The sequence below is a fragment of the Miniopterus natalensis genome, chromosome 1, assembly GCF_054644295.1.
Source record: "Miniopterus natalensis isolate mMinNat1 chromosome 1, mMinNat1.hap1, whole genome shotgun sequence".
In the NCBI taxonomy this organism is placed as follows: Eukaryota; Metazoa; Chordata; class Mammalia; order Chiroptera; family Miniopteridae; genus Miniopterus; species Miniopterus natalensis.
The window spans coordinates 115,152,833-115,174,517 of NC_142081.1; the positions used below are offsets into that span (position 1 = coordinate 115,152,833).

The 21,685-nt window shown below is 41.3% G+C and overlaps 1 protein-coding gene across 1 annotated transcript; it reads left to right on the forward strand.

Moving 5' to 3' along the window:
• Positions 1-4,553: 4,553 nt before the first annotated feature.
• Positions 4,554-19,233, forward strand: ACBD7 (acyl-CoA binding domain containing 7). Its single transcript, XM_087825136.1, has 4 exons — positions 4,554-4,641; positions 17,885-18,002; positions 18,110-18,172; positions 18,258-19,233. Exons 1-4 carry the CDS (start codon positions 4,588-4,590, stop codon positions 18,329-18,331), a joined length of 309 nt encoding a protein of 102 aa, XP_087681262.1. The 5' UTR covers positions 4,554-4,587; the 3' UTR covers positions 18,332-19,233.
• The last annotated feature ends 2,452 nt before the right edge of the window (positions 19,234-21,685 follow it).

Consider the following 21,685-nt stretch of genomic DNA (forward strand, 5'->3'; position numbering starts at 1 on the left):
GTCAGCTGACTTCTCATCAGAAACTCTACAGGCCAGAAGGGAATTACCTTGAATGAAATATTTAAGATAATGCAAAACAAGGATCTGAAACCAAGAATACTCTACCCAGCAGGGCTATCATTCAGAATAGATGGTGAAATAAAGAGCTTTCCAGACAAAAAATAAGGCTAAAGGAATTTATCACCACCAAACCAGCACTGCAGGAAATGTTAAAGGGACTGCTATAATAAGAAGCTGAAATAGAATGAGAAACATAGCCATAAAGAAATAAAATGGCAATAGATAAGTACCTATCAATAATAACCTTAAATATAAATGGATTAAACGCCCCAATCAAAAGACATAGGGTAGCTGAATGGATAAGAAAACAGGACCCAAATATATGCTGTCTACAAGAGACCCACCTCAGAACAAAAGACACACAGGCTGGAGGGGGGGGACAAAAACAAAACCTTCTGGAGGACTTTAAAGGAGAGATTGACAGCAATACAGTCATAGTAGGGGACTTTAACACCCCACTGACTTTACTGGATAGATTTTCCAGACAATAAAACCAACACGGAAACAGTGACTCTAAATGACACACTAGGTCAAATGGATTTAATTGACATTTACAGAACATTGCACTCCAAAGCTGCAGAATAAGCATTCTCTTCAAGTGCACACAGGGCATTCTCAAAGATAGAGCACAGATGGCAGATTGTGGTGAGTCATCACAATTTTCCCTCTTAGAAATAAGAAAGAGAGTCACTACAGTCTGCATCCATGGGTATGATATGAGCCATAGATTATAGGTGAAAAGTTCTTAAAAGTAAAAATTAAAATTGAATTTTGATCATGGCTACCATTCACACTGGTAAACCCTTTATACCGGGATATTATGAATGACTGCCCAGTTTATATTCCATTGGTAGGTGAATAAAAACTGAATATGTTTGTAAAAAAACACATATCTACAACATCATCAAAAATTATAAAGTTACTTATAGTTAAATATACAAGAGATGTGCAAGACCATCAATGAAAAAATTAGAAAATGTTATTTGAAAACATTAAATAACACAGATTGAAAAAGATATATGAGCCATGATTAGCAAAACTCTTTGCCATAAAGATGTTTGCCTCCCTACCCCCACCCAACTGATGTAGAGTTTCAATGCAATTCCAAGAAAAATTCAAGAATTTTCTTTTGTGGAACTTGACTCATGGATGTTAAAATTTACATGCAAGAGCAGTGTCAAAAACAACTCTTCCTGAAAAAAAAAAACCACAATGGGAAGGATTTAATAATTAAGACAGTGTAGTATAGGTGGGGGGGGGGATAAACAAATAGCACCCCCAAATTATTCTATAATTGCCATTGATGTTTTCTCTTAAACCCACTCTATTCAGGCTTTGCCCTCCACCACTGCATTTAAACTTCTCTTCAGGTCATCAAAGATCTTGACAATGACCTAGATCCAATCATTAATTCTCATCTAAATATATTTGCCCACTTGCTATCTTTCTTGACTTGACTTCTGGGACACCACATGCTCTTGTTTTTTCTCAGTGGTCGCTTCTCTGTCTTCTTTGCTCCATCTCCCTCTTCTCCCTAACTCATAATGCTGTAATTTGCCATGGCTCAATCTACAGTCCTCTTCCCTTTTCTCCTCTATAGACATTCAGTTTTTAGGGCCATCCAGTCTCAAAGTTCTAAATGCCACCTTTATGTCCATGAGTCCCAGATTTACATACCCAACCCAGACTAGTCTTGGATATTAAACTGCCTACTTGACATCTCCACTTGGATGTCTGATATCTCAAAAGTAGCATGTCCAAAACTGAACTTCTGATCTTCTCCATCAACCAAACCAATTCCACCCATGGTCCTTCCAGTTACTCAGGTCAAAAATGTTATAGTTATCCTGACTCCTCTTTTTCTTTTACACCCCATGTAGAATCTGTCAGGGACTCCTGTTGACTCTACCTTCAAAATACAACCAGAATCTGAACTACTTCTCACTATCTCCACTGCTACCACCTGAGTTTGAGACACCCTTAAATTCTTCCCTGGATTATTATGACAGTAAGAATCTTGCTTCCAACCTTGTTCCCCTGTAGTCTATTTTCAATAGAGCAAAAAGAGTGATCCTTTATTTATTTTAATCCTTACCCGAGGGCATGCTTTTATTGATTTTAGAGAGATAGGAAGGGAGAAGGAGAGAAAGAGAAACATCGGTTGCCTCTTGTATGTGCTCCATCCAAAGCCACAATCTAGGTATGTGCCCTGACTGTGAATTGAACCCACGACACTCCAACCAAATGAGTCACGTGGGCCAGGGCAAGAGTGATCCTTTAAAAACTAAGTCAGGTCATGTCCTTGCTCAAAACCCTTCAATGGTTTTGTTTCCCTCCCACTAAAACCAAATGCCTTTGTGCAAGGAGACCTCACATGACCTGATCTCTATGTCCTATTCTCTGACCTCTTCTCTTACTACTCTACTCCGGCCACAATGGCTCTTTGCTGTTCCTCTCACCGGTTGGGAAGCTCATTTCGTTGGGCCTTTGTGCTGGATGCTGCCTTTGCAAGGGAAGCTCTTCCCCAGGGATCTTCCTGGTCAGCTCTCTCACCTTCAAGTTTTTACTCAAATGTCATCTTCTCAAAGAGACCCCTGATCACTCCATTTACAACTGCAAGCCACCTCCTCCATCCCACATACCCAAGACTTTCCATCTCTTTTGCTCTGTTCTTTATAAAAATAACACTTACCACCAAACATCTTTTAATAAACTATACAATTTGTTTGTTACAGTGTTTATTATCTGTAACTTCCTACCATGATGTAACACAAGAATAGGGATTGTTGCAGTTTTGTTGACTGATGTTTCTCAAGAACCTAGAACAGTGCCAGGCTTATATTAGACACTCAGTAATTATTTGAATGAATGACTGAAATGAATGAATTAATGAACAAATAGGAGGATAAGATGGAATGGAATCAGGAGAGTCATAAAGGTGAAGGTAATGTATGATTTCTTAAACTGGTGGTTGGTTCATAAATGTGCCTTTTATTTTAAAAATTTTATTATATATTGGTTTATAATTAATATTTAATAAAATAGTAAAAAAAATAAACTTATTTTTCTGTCCAAATTGACTCACTCCCCAAGGGTTCCAGAAAACTGAGTTTCTACTGTACCTAGTATACTATTATCACTGGACAGAGGAGATCAATATTTTCATTGTCTCTTCCTCCTTCTTGCTCCTAGAGACAAGACACCCACAGTTCTGGTATTCTGTCCAGGAATGGCAACTCAAGAGAAGAACATGCTTTGAAGAGCTCTTAAAAGAAGATCCTAGACTTAGAGAAAAGAACAGAGCAGAGTACCTTTCCCATCCCATTCTCCGGATTTCTTAAAATGGCTATAATGCCAAAATGCCTCCGTTGCAGATAGACCCAGATACTGGCCCCCACTGCAGTATCTCCCTGTTGATGTGCTGATAGGCAGGGCTTTCCCCAGCAGAGGAAGCGCTCACTGTTCTGAAGCTGCTATTTGCCTTTGAATCTACTGTGTATTGCCCAGCGTCCAGGAATTTTGAAAATAAAAACACAAAAATCGTGCCCAGTACGTTTTTCTGACATTTGCATTTTGTTCTTTACTTGGAAATTCACTGATATCACTATGAAAATATTTTCAAGGAGAAAATTAAAAACCAAGGGGTTTACATGAAAAAGTAGCAAATATTTTTAAAATGTAGTTTTGTGCAAAAACAAGCTAACATTTTTTGAGGCTTTTCTTCTCTGTCCCTTGCATTGTGAGTCTTTATTCATCATTAGATGTTTCAAATCAGTAACTTTCTTGACCCCGACTTTGTGAATTCTTCCTCTCACCTTGCTGCACAATGTTTCTATTTAAATGAAGAGCCGGAAATTAACTCCTCGCATGACCGAGAAATGCGGTTCCAGTTCTTTGAAAATTTAATCAAATGTGTATCACTACCCCATTCTGTGTGTCTGCAGACTTGGAGTGACATTGGGTTTGTTTCCCCCGAAAAATGGGGTCCGTCTGAACGGCTTGTAGCCTGTGCCTTTGAAAACTAGTAAAGGTGGTTGCAGCGCGTGGTCAGAATGTGTTTTTCCTTTATAAAGAGGAGAAAAGACCCAAACTACCAGCCTTTTTCATTGCTGATGAAGTGTTTCTAGAGACGGGTGGGGAGACATGAAAGGTCTGAGCAAACGCCGTCTACTGACCAGGTTTCTAGGAACTGTGGAGAGGACAGAGGTGTCTATGGAAAAGGAATTAAAATCGGTCCGTGCCCAGGGGAGACCTCTTTGGCTTTCCTGCCAACAGCCTCTGGAGAAAGAATCAGGCCCCGAGCCGAGAGAGGACTCATTTAAACCCCCTTCCTTGCGCCTTTCCAGTCGCAGCCTGACTTGCCGCGGGCAACCCTGGCGCGCGGCCGGGCTGGGGCCCACGGCGGACGCCCCGCGCGGGGCGGGGACCGCTCGCCTCCCAGCCCCGCCCTCCGGGGCCGGTGGCCAGTGGGAGCCGGCGGGCGGGCCGCGCTGCCCTTTAAGGAGCGGCTGACCCGGCGACGCGGGGATGCGAGCGTCGGGAGTGCAGCAGCCGTCTGGTGCCGCGACCATGTCCCTGCAGGTGAGCCAGAGGGTGGGCGGCCGGCGGGCGGACATGCTCCCCAGAGGGTAGCGCTTCAGAGGGCGTGGGGCGGGCGTGGCCCCCTGGGGGGCGGTGCGTCTCGGACCCGGCGCTCCGGGCAGCTGCCGCCCGCGGTGCTCGCCCCTCGGGAGCGGTGGGCGCTGACCGCGAGGACGCTCCCCCCTCGCCCGCGCTCCCTCGTTGCAAAGGAGACCGCACCGGCGCCGGCCCTTCACCGCCGGCCGGGCTCCCCGTGGCAACTCCTGTGAACCCCGGGACGGGTAAACGCCTGGTAGGCACAAGCCCCGGGGGCGGGGGTGTGGACGCCGTGCTCTGCCCCCCTTTCCTTCCTGGCGACGGGCGAGGCCGTCTGGGGTCGCATTCGCGCCCCTTTCCTCATGGTATGTCCAGGGGCTCTCTTAGGCAAGGGCGGATATCTGTAAAACTTCGATTAAAAATACCATTTTTCTGATATATGAAAAATGTGTATGTTCAGGGTGGAAACTTTTGGGAAAGAGGACAAACATAAAGTAAATAAAAACCATCAGAAATTCCTTCACCCAGGTGATCTCTGCTGACATAACGAGTTTACTCAGTTGTGCCAGGAATGTGTGCGTGCGTGCACACAGGCATGTTCATGTATATGTACATATGTGCAAATATGTGGGTATATATAGACACACCGATTATGCTATTATGTATATGTATATACATTTTTGTTCCTTTATGTAACACTATGCCATCAGCATTTTCTCATCATTAAATATTCTTCTAAAATATAATTTAAAAAAATATCTGCACACAATTTCATGGAATGAGCATGGCTCACTTCATTAATGATTCTTTAAGGACTATGTTACGGTGGCAAAGGTGCATACTCCAGAGCCAGCCCATTCAAATCCAAACCTCACCCCTTCTTAGCCTGTGACATACTTAATCCCTCTGTGCCTGTTTCCTCACCTAAAAATGGAGCAGAGGTGTCAGGAACCAGCCTGAAAGACAACAAACCTGAGTTGGATCCGTGGGAACTAAAGAGACAAACACAGTCATGGGGTCAGGAGGGCTGCCCTCCAAGGAGGTGCACCCCAAATGGCTTCAAGCCTTTATTATATAGTGAGTAACAAACAACTGGTAAGGAGGTGAGGGTGATACAAAGTCGTTCTTCCCAGGCTGCACAAACACACTTTCAGAGTAAACATCCTGCCTCCTGCATGAGCCCAGACCTTGGTAACTATCTTCATTTCAGCTCCTCACAGGAACCTGCGGGGAGGGTTGAGTCCCTGACTCCATGCCCTCAGGCTGTATGGACCATGTCCAGACACGTCACCGGATCCCAACACAGAGGGATTGTTAAGATTAAATAGGCTGCATGTATAGAGCATTTAAAACTACCTGGAATGTGCTAAATGCCACGATAAAATAAGGATAAGTGTGTCCTTGAACCTTTAGGCATTTTTCTGTTATGTATGACATAATTCATATTGGATTATGAATAATAATCAAATCTTTCAATGTCAAAACTTCCTTACTTTTGTCCTGGCCAGTTTTCCCAGTGGTTAGAGTCTCAGCTGGAGTAGTGGGTTCAATTCCCAGTCAAGGGCACGTACCTGGGTTGCGGGTTTGATCCCACCACGTGTGGGAGGCAACCAATCGATGTGTCTCTCTTACATTGATGTTCCTCTCTTTCTTCCCCTCTCCTCCTTCCCTTCCACTCTCTAAAAATAAAAAAAATCAGTGGAAAAAATATCCTCAGGTGAGGATTAACAACAACAAACCCCACACCAAACATTTCTCCCTTTTTAGCTTAGTACTTTGTTAAGGTTTGTTTGGCAAAACAAATGGGATTTCTAATTCAGTTATAACCTCAAATTTTTATTTTAGGATTATGTTTACTTCCACAGCAAAGCTTTTAGGCGAGCTGACAGTGTTGTAAACTGGACATATTTCTTTCTTAAATGATGAAAATAAAAGGCAGACTGCTTCTTCAAGAAAACACATCTTTTTGAGGCTAAGGAATTCATGATTTTACAATTGGCACATACCTAACCCCTTTCCATCCACACACACTTTTGTATGACCTAAGAACTGCAGTTCTGTGAGTGTGAGAATTTATGATCTTCCTAATTCAGTTTCTCAGTGGGAAAGGATTGCTTGCAAAGGTGTTATCAGCCCTGTGTGTGGATGACCATGTTCTTTGGCCTCAGAAAGTCAAGCTAGAGTAGGTGCGAGTCATCCTCAGAGGCTGTCTTCAGCTGTGGTGAAATTTGAAGGGAGATTTACACAGAGGCCAGGGTGGTCAGTGCTCCTAGGTGGTAAGAGACTGTGTCCATCTCCAGGAAGTCAGGGTGCACTCACTGTGAGTGGTAGTGGGGATACTGGGGTCACTGCTATACCAGGGGTATGGCCAGGGGTTCTTGTGGTGAACACACGAACAGGAAAGGGTCTGGGGAGGGGCCTAAAGGCAGTTGTTTCAAAGACTCTCCACCACAGTTGCCAGGGAATGAGACACACATGCACTCATTCATCCAGGATGTTGAGGACTGGGCTCCAGGGCAATCAGCTCCACAGAGGCAGAAATCCCTCCCCCACAGCAGTGAGCCCAGCTGCACAGTAGCACAAGAATATTATTAAACATTTCCTTTTGCCCAGAATGCTTTGGAGTTAAATGTAAACAGCTGTACATTTAAAGCTGCTTCTCATCTATGTTAACTTATAGTCACATATTCATTTATTCAACAAGGAGTTCACAAAGGCTGTACCACCTGCCAACACTCTGTAAGGCATCACTCTTGATACCAAGATGAATATTCTTGTCTTTCCTCTATTGTGGATATGTAGGAGAACAAACATATTCAGTCCCACCCAGCCTTTATGTTGGGCCCTAATAAATGCTGTCCATGCTGCCTGCAACCCTTCCCTGCTCCTGTCCATCCCACAAGTGCTGCTGACCTCCAGCTCAGCTAAGCTCTATCTCCTCTGGGAAGGCTTCTCCTACACCTGCTGCCGCTCCCTCCTCTTTGTCCCCAGAGCACCCAAATATCACATGATCGTTGTTGACCTGCTCGTCTCCCAGGAGACCCTGAGCTCCTTGAGAGCTGGCTGCCCTGTTCATCCCTGGCTGCCTAGCCAATACATGTGTTAAATAGTATGATACAAGTGATGCGCTCTGGACAGTTAGAATCAACAAAATAAAATAAAAATATTTATTTTCTTTTTAAAATTTATCTTTATTGATGAAAATATTACAGATGTCCCTCTTTTTACCCCCATTGACCCCCCCCCACCCTCTCCCCGGGCCTTCACCTCGCTATTGTCTGTCCAAGGATTATGCATATATACATATAAGTTCTTTGGTTAATCTCTTCCCACCCTACCCCCCTTCCCTCTGAAATTTGCCAGTCTATAACATGCTTCAATGTCTCTGAAGCTATTTTGTTTCTCAGTTTATTTTGTTCATTATATTCCACATATGAGTGAGATCGTGTGATACTTGTCTTTCCCTGACTGGCTTACTTCACTTAGCATAATACTCTACAGGTCTCATCATGCTGTCTCAAAGGGTAAGAGATCCTTCTGTTTCACAGCTGCATAATATTCCATTGCGTAAATGTACCACATTTTTTATTCACTCATCAACTAATGGGCACCTGGGCTGTTTCCAGATCTTAGCTATTGTAAATAGCACTGCTATAAACATAGGGGTGCACATATTCTTTCTGATTGGTGTTTCAGGATTCTTAGGATATATTCCTAGAAGTGGAATCACTGGGTCAAATGGCAGTTTCATTTTTAATTTTTTGAGGAAACTCCACACTTCCACAGCATCTGCACCAGCCTGCATTCCCACCAACAATGTACTAGGGTTCCCTTTTGTATTTAATCCTAACACCTTTCTCCTGAGGTTGATAGGATCTTTTTTCAGCAGAAGCCGAATCTCAGAGGAGGTTCATTGCTTGCACAGAATTCCATGGCATTGCGTCACTCACAGTGTTCTTTGCACTGGAGCTCATCATGGTTGGATGGGGAAAGTCCTCACAGAGGAGGGCACATGGGAACCACACCATAGAGAAGAAATGTACCAAGTCAGGGTGCCAGGGAAGGGCATGCTGGAAAAAGAGAATGATCCTGGATCCTGCTGTGGAAGGAGCTTCTCTACCTGGGGAGGGAGGAGGGACAGGGACCCCTGACACTGCCTGTGAAACTGTGTCAGGGACTGGACTCCTCTGTGGACAGGGTCTGAGACATTCATTAGCTTGTCCATAAAATGAAGAACAATTTTCCAGAAACTCCTTCCTGGAAGGCATGGTTCTTGAGAAGCCTTAGAATTCTAATCCAGGCTTAGTTTGCCAAAAGGAATTGAGTTGCTGTTATTGGAAAAGGGCGTGAGACCTTACAACAGAAACAGCAGAGATGCCTGATAAACCTGAAAGGGAAGAACCCCCCACGCCTCTCTGAATAGCCCTACCTTGCCTTGCCCTTAGGAAGCCCTGCCACTAATGTAGCATTTTTATTTTGCCCTTATTATAGACACAATACATGTACATTATAGAAGATTTGGAGAATATACAAAGTATTAAAAAAACAGAAATCTTACCAATAATCAAAGGTAGTTTTTATATATTTCAGTATATTTCTTTCCAGTCTTTATTTTTTTTCTGTATTACTTACAAAGCTGAGTGTATAAAAACAATTTTGTATTCTTTGTTAAATTATAAAAAAGTATTTTTCATGTCTTGCTTCATTGTGAATACTTTTTCAGGTTTTTTTCTAGAACTAGTTTTTGTTTTGTTTTCTTAAAGAGCCTTATAATAAAAATAATAGTAGTTAAACTTTACTGACCACTCACTACATGCCAGGCACTATTTTAAATATTTTGCATGTGTTAACTTATTTAAACCTGCCTAACAACCTTGTAAATAGGTGGTGTTATTGGCCCATATTCCAGATGAAGAAACAGAGAGGTTAAGTAACTTGCTCAAGGTCACACAGCTCTGAAGTGGTGAAGCTGAGATTCAAACCAAGGCAGTCTATCTTCAGAGTCTGTGTTCTTTATTCTTTTTTAAAAATCTTTTAAAAAATATATGTTTTTGTTGATATTTTAGAGAGAGAGGAAGGAAGATAGATAGAGAGATAGAAACATAGATGAGAGAGGAACATCGATTGGCTGCCTCCTGCATGCCCCCTACTGGGAATTGAGCCTGCAACCTGGGCATGCGACCTGACCGAGAATTGAATGGGTGACCTCTTGGTTCATGGGTGGTTGTTCAACCACTGACTGACACCGGCTAGCCAGAGTCTGTGTTTTTAACCATGATGTTATGTATAATGGAGCTGATAATTTCCTAAAAAGATCCAGAAAGATGAGGTGAGGATTTGTCCATTGTCACATGCACCAATGCTTCTCAGACTCCTGTAGGGAATAATTAGGAGATGGGGCCATTTTCAAGGTTATTTAGGTTGGAAACTCTGATCTGTTTGCAAGTGATATTTGTTCATTACAGAACAACTATTCAGTTGGGCTACTGTCCTGTCTTTGGCGCTGGATGGAAATTTTATCCAGCAACTCTGCTGAGATCACTGGGGTTCTGAAATTACAGTGGGGCTATCTGCTTTCTCTACTAGGTATTTGGGTCTTTGGATCAAAAGGGAGCTCTGGCTTTGGAGAAAGAAAATGTGGGGTGTGGGTACAATACCTCACTGAGACTGTCTTGTTTAGTACTCGACAATTCCTGCTTATCTCTGGTTTAAAACAAGTAACATTAGGTAAAGTGGCATAGGTAAACATGGTACTTCTCACAACCACATTGGAATTACAACTAAACTACATAACAACCATCATTTAGAACCACCTGAAATCCGGCTGAAAGGAAGTACTACAACTAAGCAATTAAAAAAGAAGCCACATCAAGACTGGTATGAAGGGCAGAGACATGGAGTGGGCTGGTCCCATACCCACGTGTGACAGATGAAAATTGGCAGGTGGGATATCTCACCTGCAGAGGTCCCCCCTGAGGAGTGAGGGGTCCCAACCCCACACCAAGCCACCCAGCTCAGGGTTCCAGTGCCAGGAAGAGATGTCCCTATAACTTCTGGCTGTAAAAGCCAGCAGAGATTGAGGCTGAGGGAGACAGAGAGATGCTGGAGTCCCAGGCATTTCCTCTTAAAGAACCCATGCACTTGGACTTATTCTGACTCATTCTTTCTGAGCTCCAATGCTGGGACAACAGTTCTAAAGGCACCAGGGATATATGGGGAGGAAATCAATTGTCTGGCATTAGGGTGAGAGCTGGCAGGGCAGCTTTCTCCCAGATTGAAGTGTTGGCAAAGGCCATTGTTCTTTTGATGAGCCCTCTCGCCATAGAGCTCACAGGCAGGCACCATATCTGAGACACCATAAATCTGGCTTACACAGTTTACCCCACTCTGGTGACTCCCTGAGGCCATGCCCCACCCAAATTTCAGGATCATCCTTGCTGTCTCCAGTGGCTTTTCCATACGAATGGCCTTGCCTGTTGAGGCTCATGCTTCAGATTTTCTGAAAATCTATCAAACAAGCAGCATCTGGCATCTGTGTGCCCTGTACCTCTCACTAAGTGGCCCCAGGGCCAGTACTAGCAGCAGCCGGCCTTGGTTTACAGCTTGGCCTCACCTAGGCACTTCCAAGCCCAGAACAAGTAGCAGCCGTTTGCAGATCACTTTGTAGCACATGCCAGGTGGCTCTTGGCAGAACACAGGTGGTGGCTGACCTTGGCCTACACTTCCTGGGAGGCCCCAGTGCCAGCCGACCCAGTAGACAGCTTCAGACCACATCAAAGTAGCACCACTCAGCCACCTCCACAAGCGACACACTCAAGGGGCTGAGTCAGTGGGCACCAGAGCCCCGCTGAAGTAAGTCCTGCTCTGTGGGGTGAGCCCCTGCACAGCCGATCTTCCACGGTGGTTGGAGTTCAGTGGTGGGTGGTTGTAGCCAGTCCTTGCAGCTGATTGGCCTTGGGGTAAATCCCTCCCATTGACATGCCAACAGCAATCAAGGCTCAACTACAAGGGAAGGGTGTACACAGACCACAAGGGAGGTACACAACAAGTGCCCACCTTAGGGGACTGGGGAGGCTGTGTCACTAGACCCTACAGAACACCTACTACATTAGGCCACTATACCAAGCCTGGGAGACAGCAGCTCTACCTAATAGATAGCAACAAACACAGGGAGGCTGCCAAAATTAGACAAAAAAACATGTCCCAAATGAAAACAGAACAGAACTCCAGAAAAAGAACTAAACAAAATGGAGACAAGCAATCTACTAGATGCAGTGTTTGAAACACTGGTTATAAGGATGGTCAATGAACTCAGTGAGAACCTCAACAGCATAAAAAAGGACCAGTCAGAAATGAAGGCTACACTAACTGAAATGAAGAATAATTTACAGGGAATCAACAGTAGAATAGGTGAAGCCAAGAATCAAATCAGTGATTTTGAATATAAGGATGCAAAAAACACCCAATTGGAACAGCAAAAAGAAAAAAGCATCCAAAACAATGAGGATAATGTAAGGAACCCCTGGGATCATACTAACATTCACATCATGGGGGTGCTGGAAAGATAAGAGAGAGAACAAGAAATTGAAAACCTAGTTGAAAAAATGACAGAAACTTCCTTAACCTGGTGAAAGAAATAGACTTATAAGTCCAGGAAGCACAGAGAGTCCCACAGCAAGACACATCATAATGAAAATGCATAAGGTCAAAGGCAAAGAGAATCTTAAAAGCAGAAAGAGAAAAGCAGTTAGTTGTCTACAAGGGAGCTTCTATAAGACTGTCAGCTGATTTCTCAACAGACTTTTCAGGCTAGAAGGAATTGGCAAGATATATTCAAAGTGATGAAAGGCAAGAAACTGTAACTAAGATTACTCTACCCAGCAAAGCTATAGCTTAGAACTGAAGGACAAATAAAGAGCTTCCCAGACAAGAAGAAGCTAAAGGAGTTCATCATCACCAAACCAGTATGACATGAAGTGTTAAAGGGTCTTTTTTAAGAAGAAGGAGGAGGAGGAGGAGGAGGAAGGAGGAGGAGGAGGAAGGAGGAGGAAGGAGGAGGAGGAGGAAGGAGGAGGATCAAGAAGTACAAATTTGTAGTTACAGAATAGTCCTTGAGAGTAAAGTACAGTACAGGGAATATATAGTCATTAATATTTTAATAACTTTGTATGGTGTCAGATGGGTGTGCGATTTATTGGAATGATCACTTAGTTATGTAATGCCTAATCATTAGGGTGTACACCTGAAACTAGTATAAAATTATATGTCAACTGTAATTGAAAAATAAACATGATTTTACATAAAGAATGGAAAAATTCTATTAAGGAAAACAATTACCATGGCCTTTGTATATACACGAAGAGGTTAAAAAGGAGACAGGAACCAAATTTCTAGGAGCACTTTGTCGTGGTGAAGATTATGCCAAGGGAGTGGCTTCTGGCCAAGTCTTGAGCTGAGGGTTCTGGGCCAGCCTGAGGGTCCTGGGGAGTGAGGCAGGTCTCAGTTTTCCGAGTTAAGCCATGAGGGGAGGGCATAGTTTATTAGACTATTTGTATACAAAGTTTCCAGGAAGCCAGTTTCTTTTCACTAATCAGCTCTAAGTTGCCTGAACAATTTGTCTTTTCTGTAAACCAATTGAAATAAGTCTTACAAATTTTGTTGAAAGGAATCTACACAATGAAATCAGAAATACTGCCCTCAGAAACTAGTCCACTAAATGGGCACAGATAACACTGATACTGAAGAATGTGAAAGGCACATGCCCTGGACAAGATATTAATTGGTAGCAAAGCGATTACATATAGTGAAGTGTAGATTTAGGAAGAAGTGTAGAAATTGTCCATGAGGGTGATCGAGAAAGCTGCATTGAGTGTAATGCAGTTAAATAATTTTTAATAGAAAGTTTTATGTGCTTTACCTTATAGAAAAAATGTGTTATAATTTTTTTTAACCTTTTGACCACTTCACCTATTTCCCTCACCCCCCAACTCTCTGCTTCTGTAACCATCTATCTGTTCTCTGTTTCTGTGAGTTTTGTTTTTTATATTCCAGGTATAAGTGAGATCATACAGTATTTGTCTTTCTCTGTCTGACTTATTTCCATAGTATAGTGCCCTCAGGGTGCATTTAAATGTCAGGATTGTCTCCTTTTTTTATGGCTGAATAATATTTTAATGTATATATCTTCTTTACCCATTCATCTGTTGAAGTGTATTTAGGTTGTTTCCATGTCTTGACTATTGTAAATAGTGCTGCAATGAAAATGGTGGTGCAGATGTCTTTTTGAGATAGCGATTTTATTTCCTTCAGATAAGTACTCAGAAATGGGATTTCTGGATCATATAATATTTCTATTTTTAATTTTTTTAGGAACCTTCATACTGTTTTCCATAGTGGCTGCACCATTTTACATTACCACCAACAGAGTGCAGGGTTCCCTTTTCTCCACATCCTCGCCAACATTTATGACAAGAGCCATTCTAACAGGTGTGAAATGATATTCATTGTGATTTTGATTTGCATCTCCCTGATTAGTGATGTTGAGCACCTTTTCACGTGTCTGTTGGCCATTTGTATGCCTTCTTTGGCAAAAATATCTATTCAGATCCACCTCCCATTTTTAATCAGATTGTTTGGTTTCTGTTATTGAATTTTATGACTTCCTTATGTGTATTTTGGATATTAATCCCCATCAGTTATATGATTTTCAAATACAGTGCTACGTCAGTTTTCAAATGTAACCTGTTCCGGAGGACTGTTTGAGTTCTGAAATGTTTGAAAACTGAGGCACGGTTTCCTATTGAAAGTAATGCAAAATGCATTAATCTGTCACAGACCTTTAGTCAGCCCCTAAAGCAGCAATTTAACATGAATTTTTACTATCTAATGATACCACAGATCCATAAAATGACACACAATGAAAGCAATAAACACAATATACTGTACTGTAAAAGCAATAATAAATAAACAATGTAAAAATAGTACCATAGATGACAAAAATGAAAATGTAATTTTTTCTTATCTGCAATGATGATAGTCATGGTTTGGATGGGGGGTCCCCTTCAGTAATCACAATAGGTGACTGTTCTTCAGGTGTTCTGTGGTTCTCTTCCAGAATCACAATAGGTAACAGTTGTTCAGGTGTTCTGTAGCCCTCTTCCATAATCACAGTAGGTGACTCCTCTCCTGCCATTCCTTCTCTCGAGTTTTTTACACCACTGGCACCTGGTCCAGACTCACTGGATCTTTTCCTCACTAAAAATTTTTCAACTGACATTTGCTTTTTCTAATGTTTTAAAATTTGTTTGAAGTGAGACATAGCATTATCATTAAAAGTGTTAGTGGCATGATTTACAGCAACTTTATCAGGGTGACATTTTTCAACAATTTGCACTTTACCCATTTTGCACACGTTTCTTTGATCAGTGCAATAGAAACACTTTCTCTTCCCTCCTCCTCTGAAGAAAGTTCCTCGGTTGCCACTCATTGCTGCTCCGTCAGAATGTTTGAAGGTCTTCTGTGGTGAGTTCAGTCCTGTGGTCCTCCACTAACCCCTCCACATCATCACTACTCACTTCCAAGCCCATGGACTTTCCCAGAGACACAATATTCTCAACAATAAGAGCATCCTCTTCAACATCCTCAAATACCCATTCAGGGACAGCTTCTGGCCACAATTTCTTCAATGTTGATTTCATTGTTCTATGAGACACATCCCTCCCTACTTTGTCTATGCGATGTAAGCAATGTAGGATATTGAAATGATTCTTCCAGAACTCTCTGAGGGTTAGCTCTGTGTACCTTTGGAACAGTGCTTTGGTGTAAAGCTTCTTAAAATTAGAAATGACCTGCTGGTCCATGGGTTGGATGCATGGAGTTGTGTTGAGGGGCAAAAACTTTACATTGATAAAACTGAACTCTTCCATCAACTCGTCCTCCAAACCTGGAGGGTGAGCTGGAGCATTATCCATAACAGGCAGGCACTTCATTGGAAGATTTTTGTCTTGGAGGTGTTATTTTACACTTGGCCCGAACACTTCATGAACCCACTCAATAAAAAATTGCCTGGTTACGCATGCTTTGCTGTTTGCCCTCCACATCACATGCAATTTCCTTTTTATGACATTGTTTTTCTTAAATACCTTGGGGTTCTCAGAATGGTAGACTAGCAAGGGCTTCAACTTAAAATCCCCACTTGAATTCCCACAAAATAAGTGGGTTAGCCTGTCTTTCATGGGCTTGTGTCCTGGCAGTGATTTCTCCTCCTTTGTTATGTAGGTCCTCTTTGGAATTTTCTTCCAAAAGAGGCCTGTCTCATCACAGTTGAAAACTTGTTGGGGAAGGAAACCCTCTGCTTCTACATAATCCTTAAATTCCAAAACAAATTGGTCGGCATCTTCTTTGTTGGCACTGGCAGCTTCACCATGTCTCACCATACTGTGTATGCCACTTCTCCTCTTAAACTTTTCAAACCACCCTCTACTTACCTTGAAAATATAAGTCTCAGCACTTGTTCCACGGGTGTTTTTGATGAGGTCAGCATGCATATGTAAAGCTTTTTCACAAATCATGCTCCCAGAAATGCTGTCACTGGCCAATTGTTTTTCATTTATCCATATGAAAAGCAATTTTTCCACTTCTTCAATTGTCTGTGTCCTTTGTCTTGTGTCTTAACACCTCTTGCAACATTGGCTCCTTTAATGGCTCCTTTATTTTTGAAGATGGTAAAAATCGTAGATTTGGCCATGCCAAACTGCCTTGCCAGATCAATACATGGATAGCACTTTCATGTTTGGAAATAATTTCCTTCTTCACTTCTATTGTTCTGCTAGTGATTCTCTTGGCTTTGCAGTTTTCATCCATTTCCCACAGCAAGGGGTGATTGGCAGAGGGCTCCTGAGATGACATGAACACAAATTGCACACAGTCACAAAAACAAATTGGTTTCGAGAGTGCTCCTGAGATGAAATGAGCACAGATTGACTGCACACAGCCACCAAATAAGCCCAGATATCACCTCCATGTTGCATGGGTGCTCAGAACTCAATAGCCGACAGGTAGGCCTCAGGATCTTGCACTCAGCGGAAGCTGTGTGGCAGGTTCGACTTCTGAGGCATGTTCGAAAACGGAAGCATTTACTTCTGGGTTTACGGCGTTCGTAAACTGAAATGTTCATCAACTGAGACGTTAAAAAACTGAGGTACCACTATTTTCTTCCATTTGGTAGGTTGCCTTTTCATCTTGTTGATGGTTTCGTTTGTTGTGCAGGAGATTTTTAGTTTGAGGTAATGCCACTTGTTTACTTTTGCTTTTGTTGCTTGTGCTTGGGGTGTCATATCCAAAAAAATTATCTCCAAGACCAATGTCAAAGAGCTTTCTTCTTGGAGTTTTATGGTTTTAAGTCTTATGTTCAATTCTTTAATCCATTTTGAGCTGATTTTTGTGTATGGTATAAGATAGTGGTCCAGCCTCATTCTTTCGCATATGGCTGCCCAGTTTTCCCAACACCATTTATTGCAGAGACTGTCTTTCTCCCGCTGTATATTCTTGGCTTATTTGTTGTAAATTAAATTGACCATATATGCATGGGTTTCTTTCTGGTCTCTCTATTCCATTCCATTGACCTAGATGCCTGTGTTTATTCCAGTACATACTATTTTGAATAATATAGCTTTGTATTATAGTTTGAAATAAAAAAGCATGATGACTCCAGATTTAATTTCCTTTCTCAAGATTGCTTTGGGTATTTGGAGTTTTTGTGGTTCCATACATATTTTAGGATCTTTCCTATTTCTGTAAAAAATGCCACTGGACTTTTGATAGGGATTGAATTGAATCTGTAGGTTGCTTCGTTACTTGGGATAGTAAGGACATTTTAACAATATTAATTCTTCCAATTGAAGAACATAGGATATTTTTCCATTTACTGTGTTATCTTCAATTTTTAAACGTAGATAAATTGAACATTCTCAGTATTCAGAATTATGTTTTGTTTTCCATATCTTGTGTATATAACAAGTAAGTACCAGGAGTGGTGTCGATGACTAAGTTATGATAATTCTGGTGGAGCCAGAGCAGCGGTAGTTCATTTCCATTTGAAACCCCCTGCTCCTCTGAGTTTCCTCTGCTTGGTGGTAAAAGCCCCCAAACAGATGGGCCTGCATAAACTTAGCGAATGCACTGTGTGCCTTTTCCCCCTTTGCTTTAGGCTGATTTTGATAAGGCAGCAGAAGATGTGAGGAAGCTGAAAACAAGACCAGATGATGAAGAACTGAAGGAACTCTACGGGCTCTACAAACAATCTGTAATTGGAGACATCAATATTGGTATTTATTGTCATCTTACAAATAGTGATATACTTTGTTTGAACAATGTTTATAGGAGCGTAGAGTAAAAAGTAAACCTGAAAATATGTCTATCCTTCTTTTGGCAGAGTGTCCAGGAATGCTAGATTTAAAAGGCAAGGCTAAGTGGGAAGCATGGAACCTCCAAAAAGGTTGTTAATTCTTAAATAAGTTCAACAAACTTTCGTAACTTCCCAATACATCTGTCAGTGAGATAATCTGTTTGTATCTTTCTAGGATTATCAAAGGAAGATGCCATGAATGCCTATATTTCTAAAGCAAAAGAGCTGATGGAAAAATATGGAATTTAGAATTCAGCATATAAGAAAACTTTCCTTTTGAAGCCTTCGTAATGGTATCATGACCTAACATTTAGGGGAGAAATGCACTGTTAACTCATTATGTATCATAAAAATTCACATTAGTAACATGAATTATAATCCTTAATTCGAAATATGATGAAACTACATATTTAAGGAAATTTTACTTGCTAAAGCCAGGTGGGGTTTTTTTACATTTTAAAAAAGTATCTTTATTTAGGTTTCTGATTCATCACTTGTATCAAAGACTAATCAACATAAAGAGGTAATTTTAAGCAAAAATCATTGATCTGGCAAAACATTAACACTTGTTTGTTCTTTTGGCTTATCTGTTTTTCTACAGTGGTACAATCAACGGTTTTTAAGGAACCAATACCAAAGCTATTCCTTTTTTGCACCATGTAGCTTTGAGGCTCACATTGATTCAGGGCCTAATTCCAGTCCTGGCTCCAGTCCTTACTCTGTGATTTAGTTACTATGTGACCTACGCACATTACTTAATCTTGCTAAGTCTCAGCTGTAAGGTCGGGAAAAATATCAGTCTCACAGAGTTGTAAGAATTGAATGAGGTAACTGGAAATATTCTACTTTCACTTTAAAGCGTATGCTACACAAAACCTAAAAATAAATAATGTTTAAGACAAATAAAAAAAAAACAAACTTAAACATAATATCTAGTGGAAATATACCTCTTATGTTGAGTTTTATCAGAGTGAAAGCATAGAGTCTGAAATATATTGTCCCACTACTCAGTCTTTCTTGCTGGTACACAGACTCTCTGAAAGAAGATAGTCTCTCTTTTTTTTTAATCCTCACCCCAGGATATGTTTTTATTGATTTTTAAAGAGAGAGGAAGGGAAAGAGACACAGAGAAACATCAATGTGAGAAAACATTGATGGTTGCCTCCCGTGCACACCCCAATTGGCGATCGAATCTGCGACCTAGGTATGTGTGCTGACTGCGAGTTGACCCCACAGCCTTTTGGTGCACCAGACGACGCTCCAACCAACTGAGCCACCTCACCAGGATGAAGATAGGCTCATTTTAATAGTTCTAAAATCTGTTTGAGATTACATAGGCTACAGATCTTCCCAAAGCAGTGTACCTCTATTGCCTGCATGAGGCTTCAGGTTTGGTCTGGTATAACCGGAGGGATAGATCGATTTCATGTGACTTAAAAAAAAATCTAGTCACTAGATGAATTTCCAGGGAATTATGCCGAGTGAAGAAAGCCAATCCCAAAACAACTTCATTTCTGTAACATCCTTGATATAGACCTAGAGGACAGAATAGGGATTGTCAGGGAAGAGGGACGCGGGTGTGGTTATAAAAGGCAGCAGAGGGATCCTGTCGTCTAGGAATGTTAGGTATCTTGACGATATGAAGGTCAGTTTCCTGGTTGTGAAGTTACACTAGAGTTTTGTGTGATGTTAGGGGAAACTGAGTATTTCTGTATTGTTTCTTTCAACCACATATGAATCTGTAATTATCTCAAAATAAAAAGTTTAATTAACAACAAATCTAGCTTGATTTCTAATTTGGAAAATTTGGGGAGGTAAAAATTATTCTTATTTCTATTAAATTTTTCCTAAAGATGGAAGTCTTACATGATGAATCAACATCCAAATCCAACAATGAGAAGACATCAGCAATGAGAGTCCTGGTCCTTCCAGATGAGGGCTTGGAAATTTTCAGAGCTATTCCCATGTGGACCTCACCTCCACCAGGTGGAGAGGCAGGTGAAAAAGTCCACCCAAAAAGGCTGGCATTGGCTCCATTGTGAGATTTCCATTTGTGGACTATATTAACTAAAAATTGTTTAAATTAATAATTAAGAATCTAATCACATTAGTACAGTTCTCCTGTAAGGGAGCCCTCAAAGTCGTATACCAGAGAATAAAGCACAGCACAGCAACTACTAAACATTTAACACCATTTCCTTGAGTCTATTTTTAGCCCGAATTTATTATTATGTGAATTCTAACTCAAAGCCCTGTCTCCATAACACATTTTATATTATTTGTACTTTGTTAAAAAGAACTGATAAGTTCTGAAAAATATCTCCTGTATGCCTTTCCCTTGATCTTTTTAGTAAGACTTCTTTATATACGATTTTAAAATTGTTAAAAAACACAAACCTATATTACGTGATCATAAACATATCAATGTTTAAAAGTTAACATTTTAAAAAATATGTTTTCATTGATTTCAGAGTGGAAGGGAGAGGGAGAGATAGAAACATCAATGATGACTCACTACTGGGAATCAAGCCCGAAACCCAGGCATGTGCCCTGACCAGGAATCAAACTGTGACCTCCTGGTTCATGGGTCGATGCCCAACCACTGAGCAACACTGGGTCAGTTAACATTTTAATCTATGATGCTAGGTTAAGCAGTTTAAGCCATAAGGAAGAGACATCAGTTACATCAATCAAGTAGTAGAGTTTATTGTGATGATCCACAGGAAATAAATCAGGATGTCTGATAGAATAGCCAGGATTCCAAGAGAATCACCAGAGACTACAGGATCCACATGGCTCAGAGACACTGGGCTTCTTCATTCTCATCAGGAGCATCTGTGGATCCCATTTGCAGTGCTCGTTCGGACCCAGCTCATTTTCCCTATTTCTGCTTTTTTCCCTTTTAGCTCCTGTTTATTTCCAACTGTTCTGCTTCCTCCCCATGTCAACATAAAATGGTCACACAAAAACAACAAGGCTGAGGTGGCCTATGGGACATAGCATTTGTACTTGGCCACTCCATACTCTCCCTGGGCCAAAGTCACTGCTAGGGCGGCAGCAGGGCTACCCAGAACCAATGGCCAGTTGGTCTAAGAGGGACCCATCAGAAGAGGGTCAGGGCTTCCAGGAACTCTGAGGACCTAGCAGAGCATCCTGCAATGATTATTTAAGTTAGGACCATCTTGTTTTAACCAAGAAGTAGGTTAAATTTTCTTATTAAATAGAGTGACCCTATATTTCGAAAGATTAGATCAAGCTTTGATTCCCAGTGTGCAGATGAAGCATAATTTAATTTCAAGCATGTCTCCTGTCTGCCATTTTCACTGTTAAAATAACTGAAGGTTAAAAAAATGGATCATTTACCAAGCAGGAATTTTGTTGACAAACTTCCCACAGATGGGATTCAAATGAGATTCTAATACAAAGACAAAGGATCTTGCTAGAAGTATGACCCATTTGCCTTTTTTCTCCAGATACATAAATGTGGCATGGAGAAATACATTTATATATAAAAAAATCACCTTACAGTAGCAAATGTATAACTTTCCAATTTCTGATTGAAACCAGTAAGCTACTTCTGAAAAATTATCTTTTTTTTAAAAA

Bases quoted from the DNA above. Each gene is read 5' to 3' on its own strand.
- ACBD7 (XM_087825136.1), top strand. From the start codon at position 4,588: ATGCGAGCGTCGGGAGTGCAGCAGCCGTCTGGTGCCGCGACCATGTCC. The intron at 4,642-17,884 runs GTGAGCCAGAGG...CCTTTGCTTTAG, and splicing joins CCGCGACCATGTCCCTGCAG to GCTGATTTTGATAAGGCAGC. The intron at 18,003-18,109 runs GTATTTATTGTC...TTCTTTTGGCAG, and splicing joins AATTGGAGACATCAATATTG to AGTGTCCAGGAATGCTAGAT.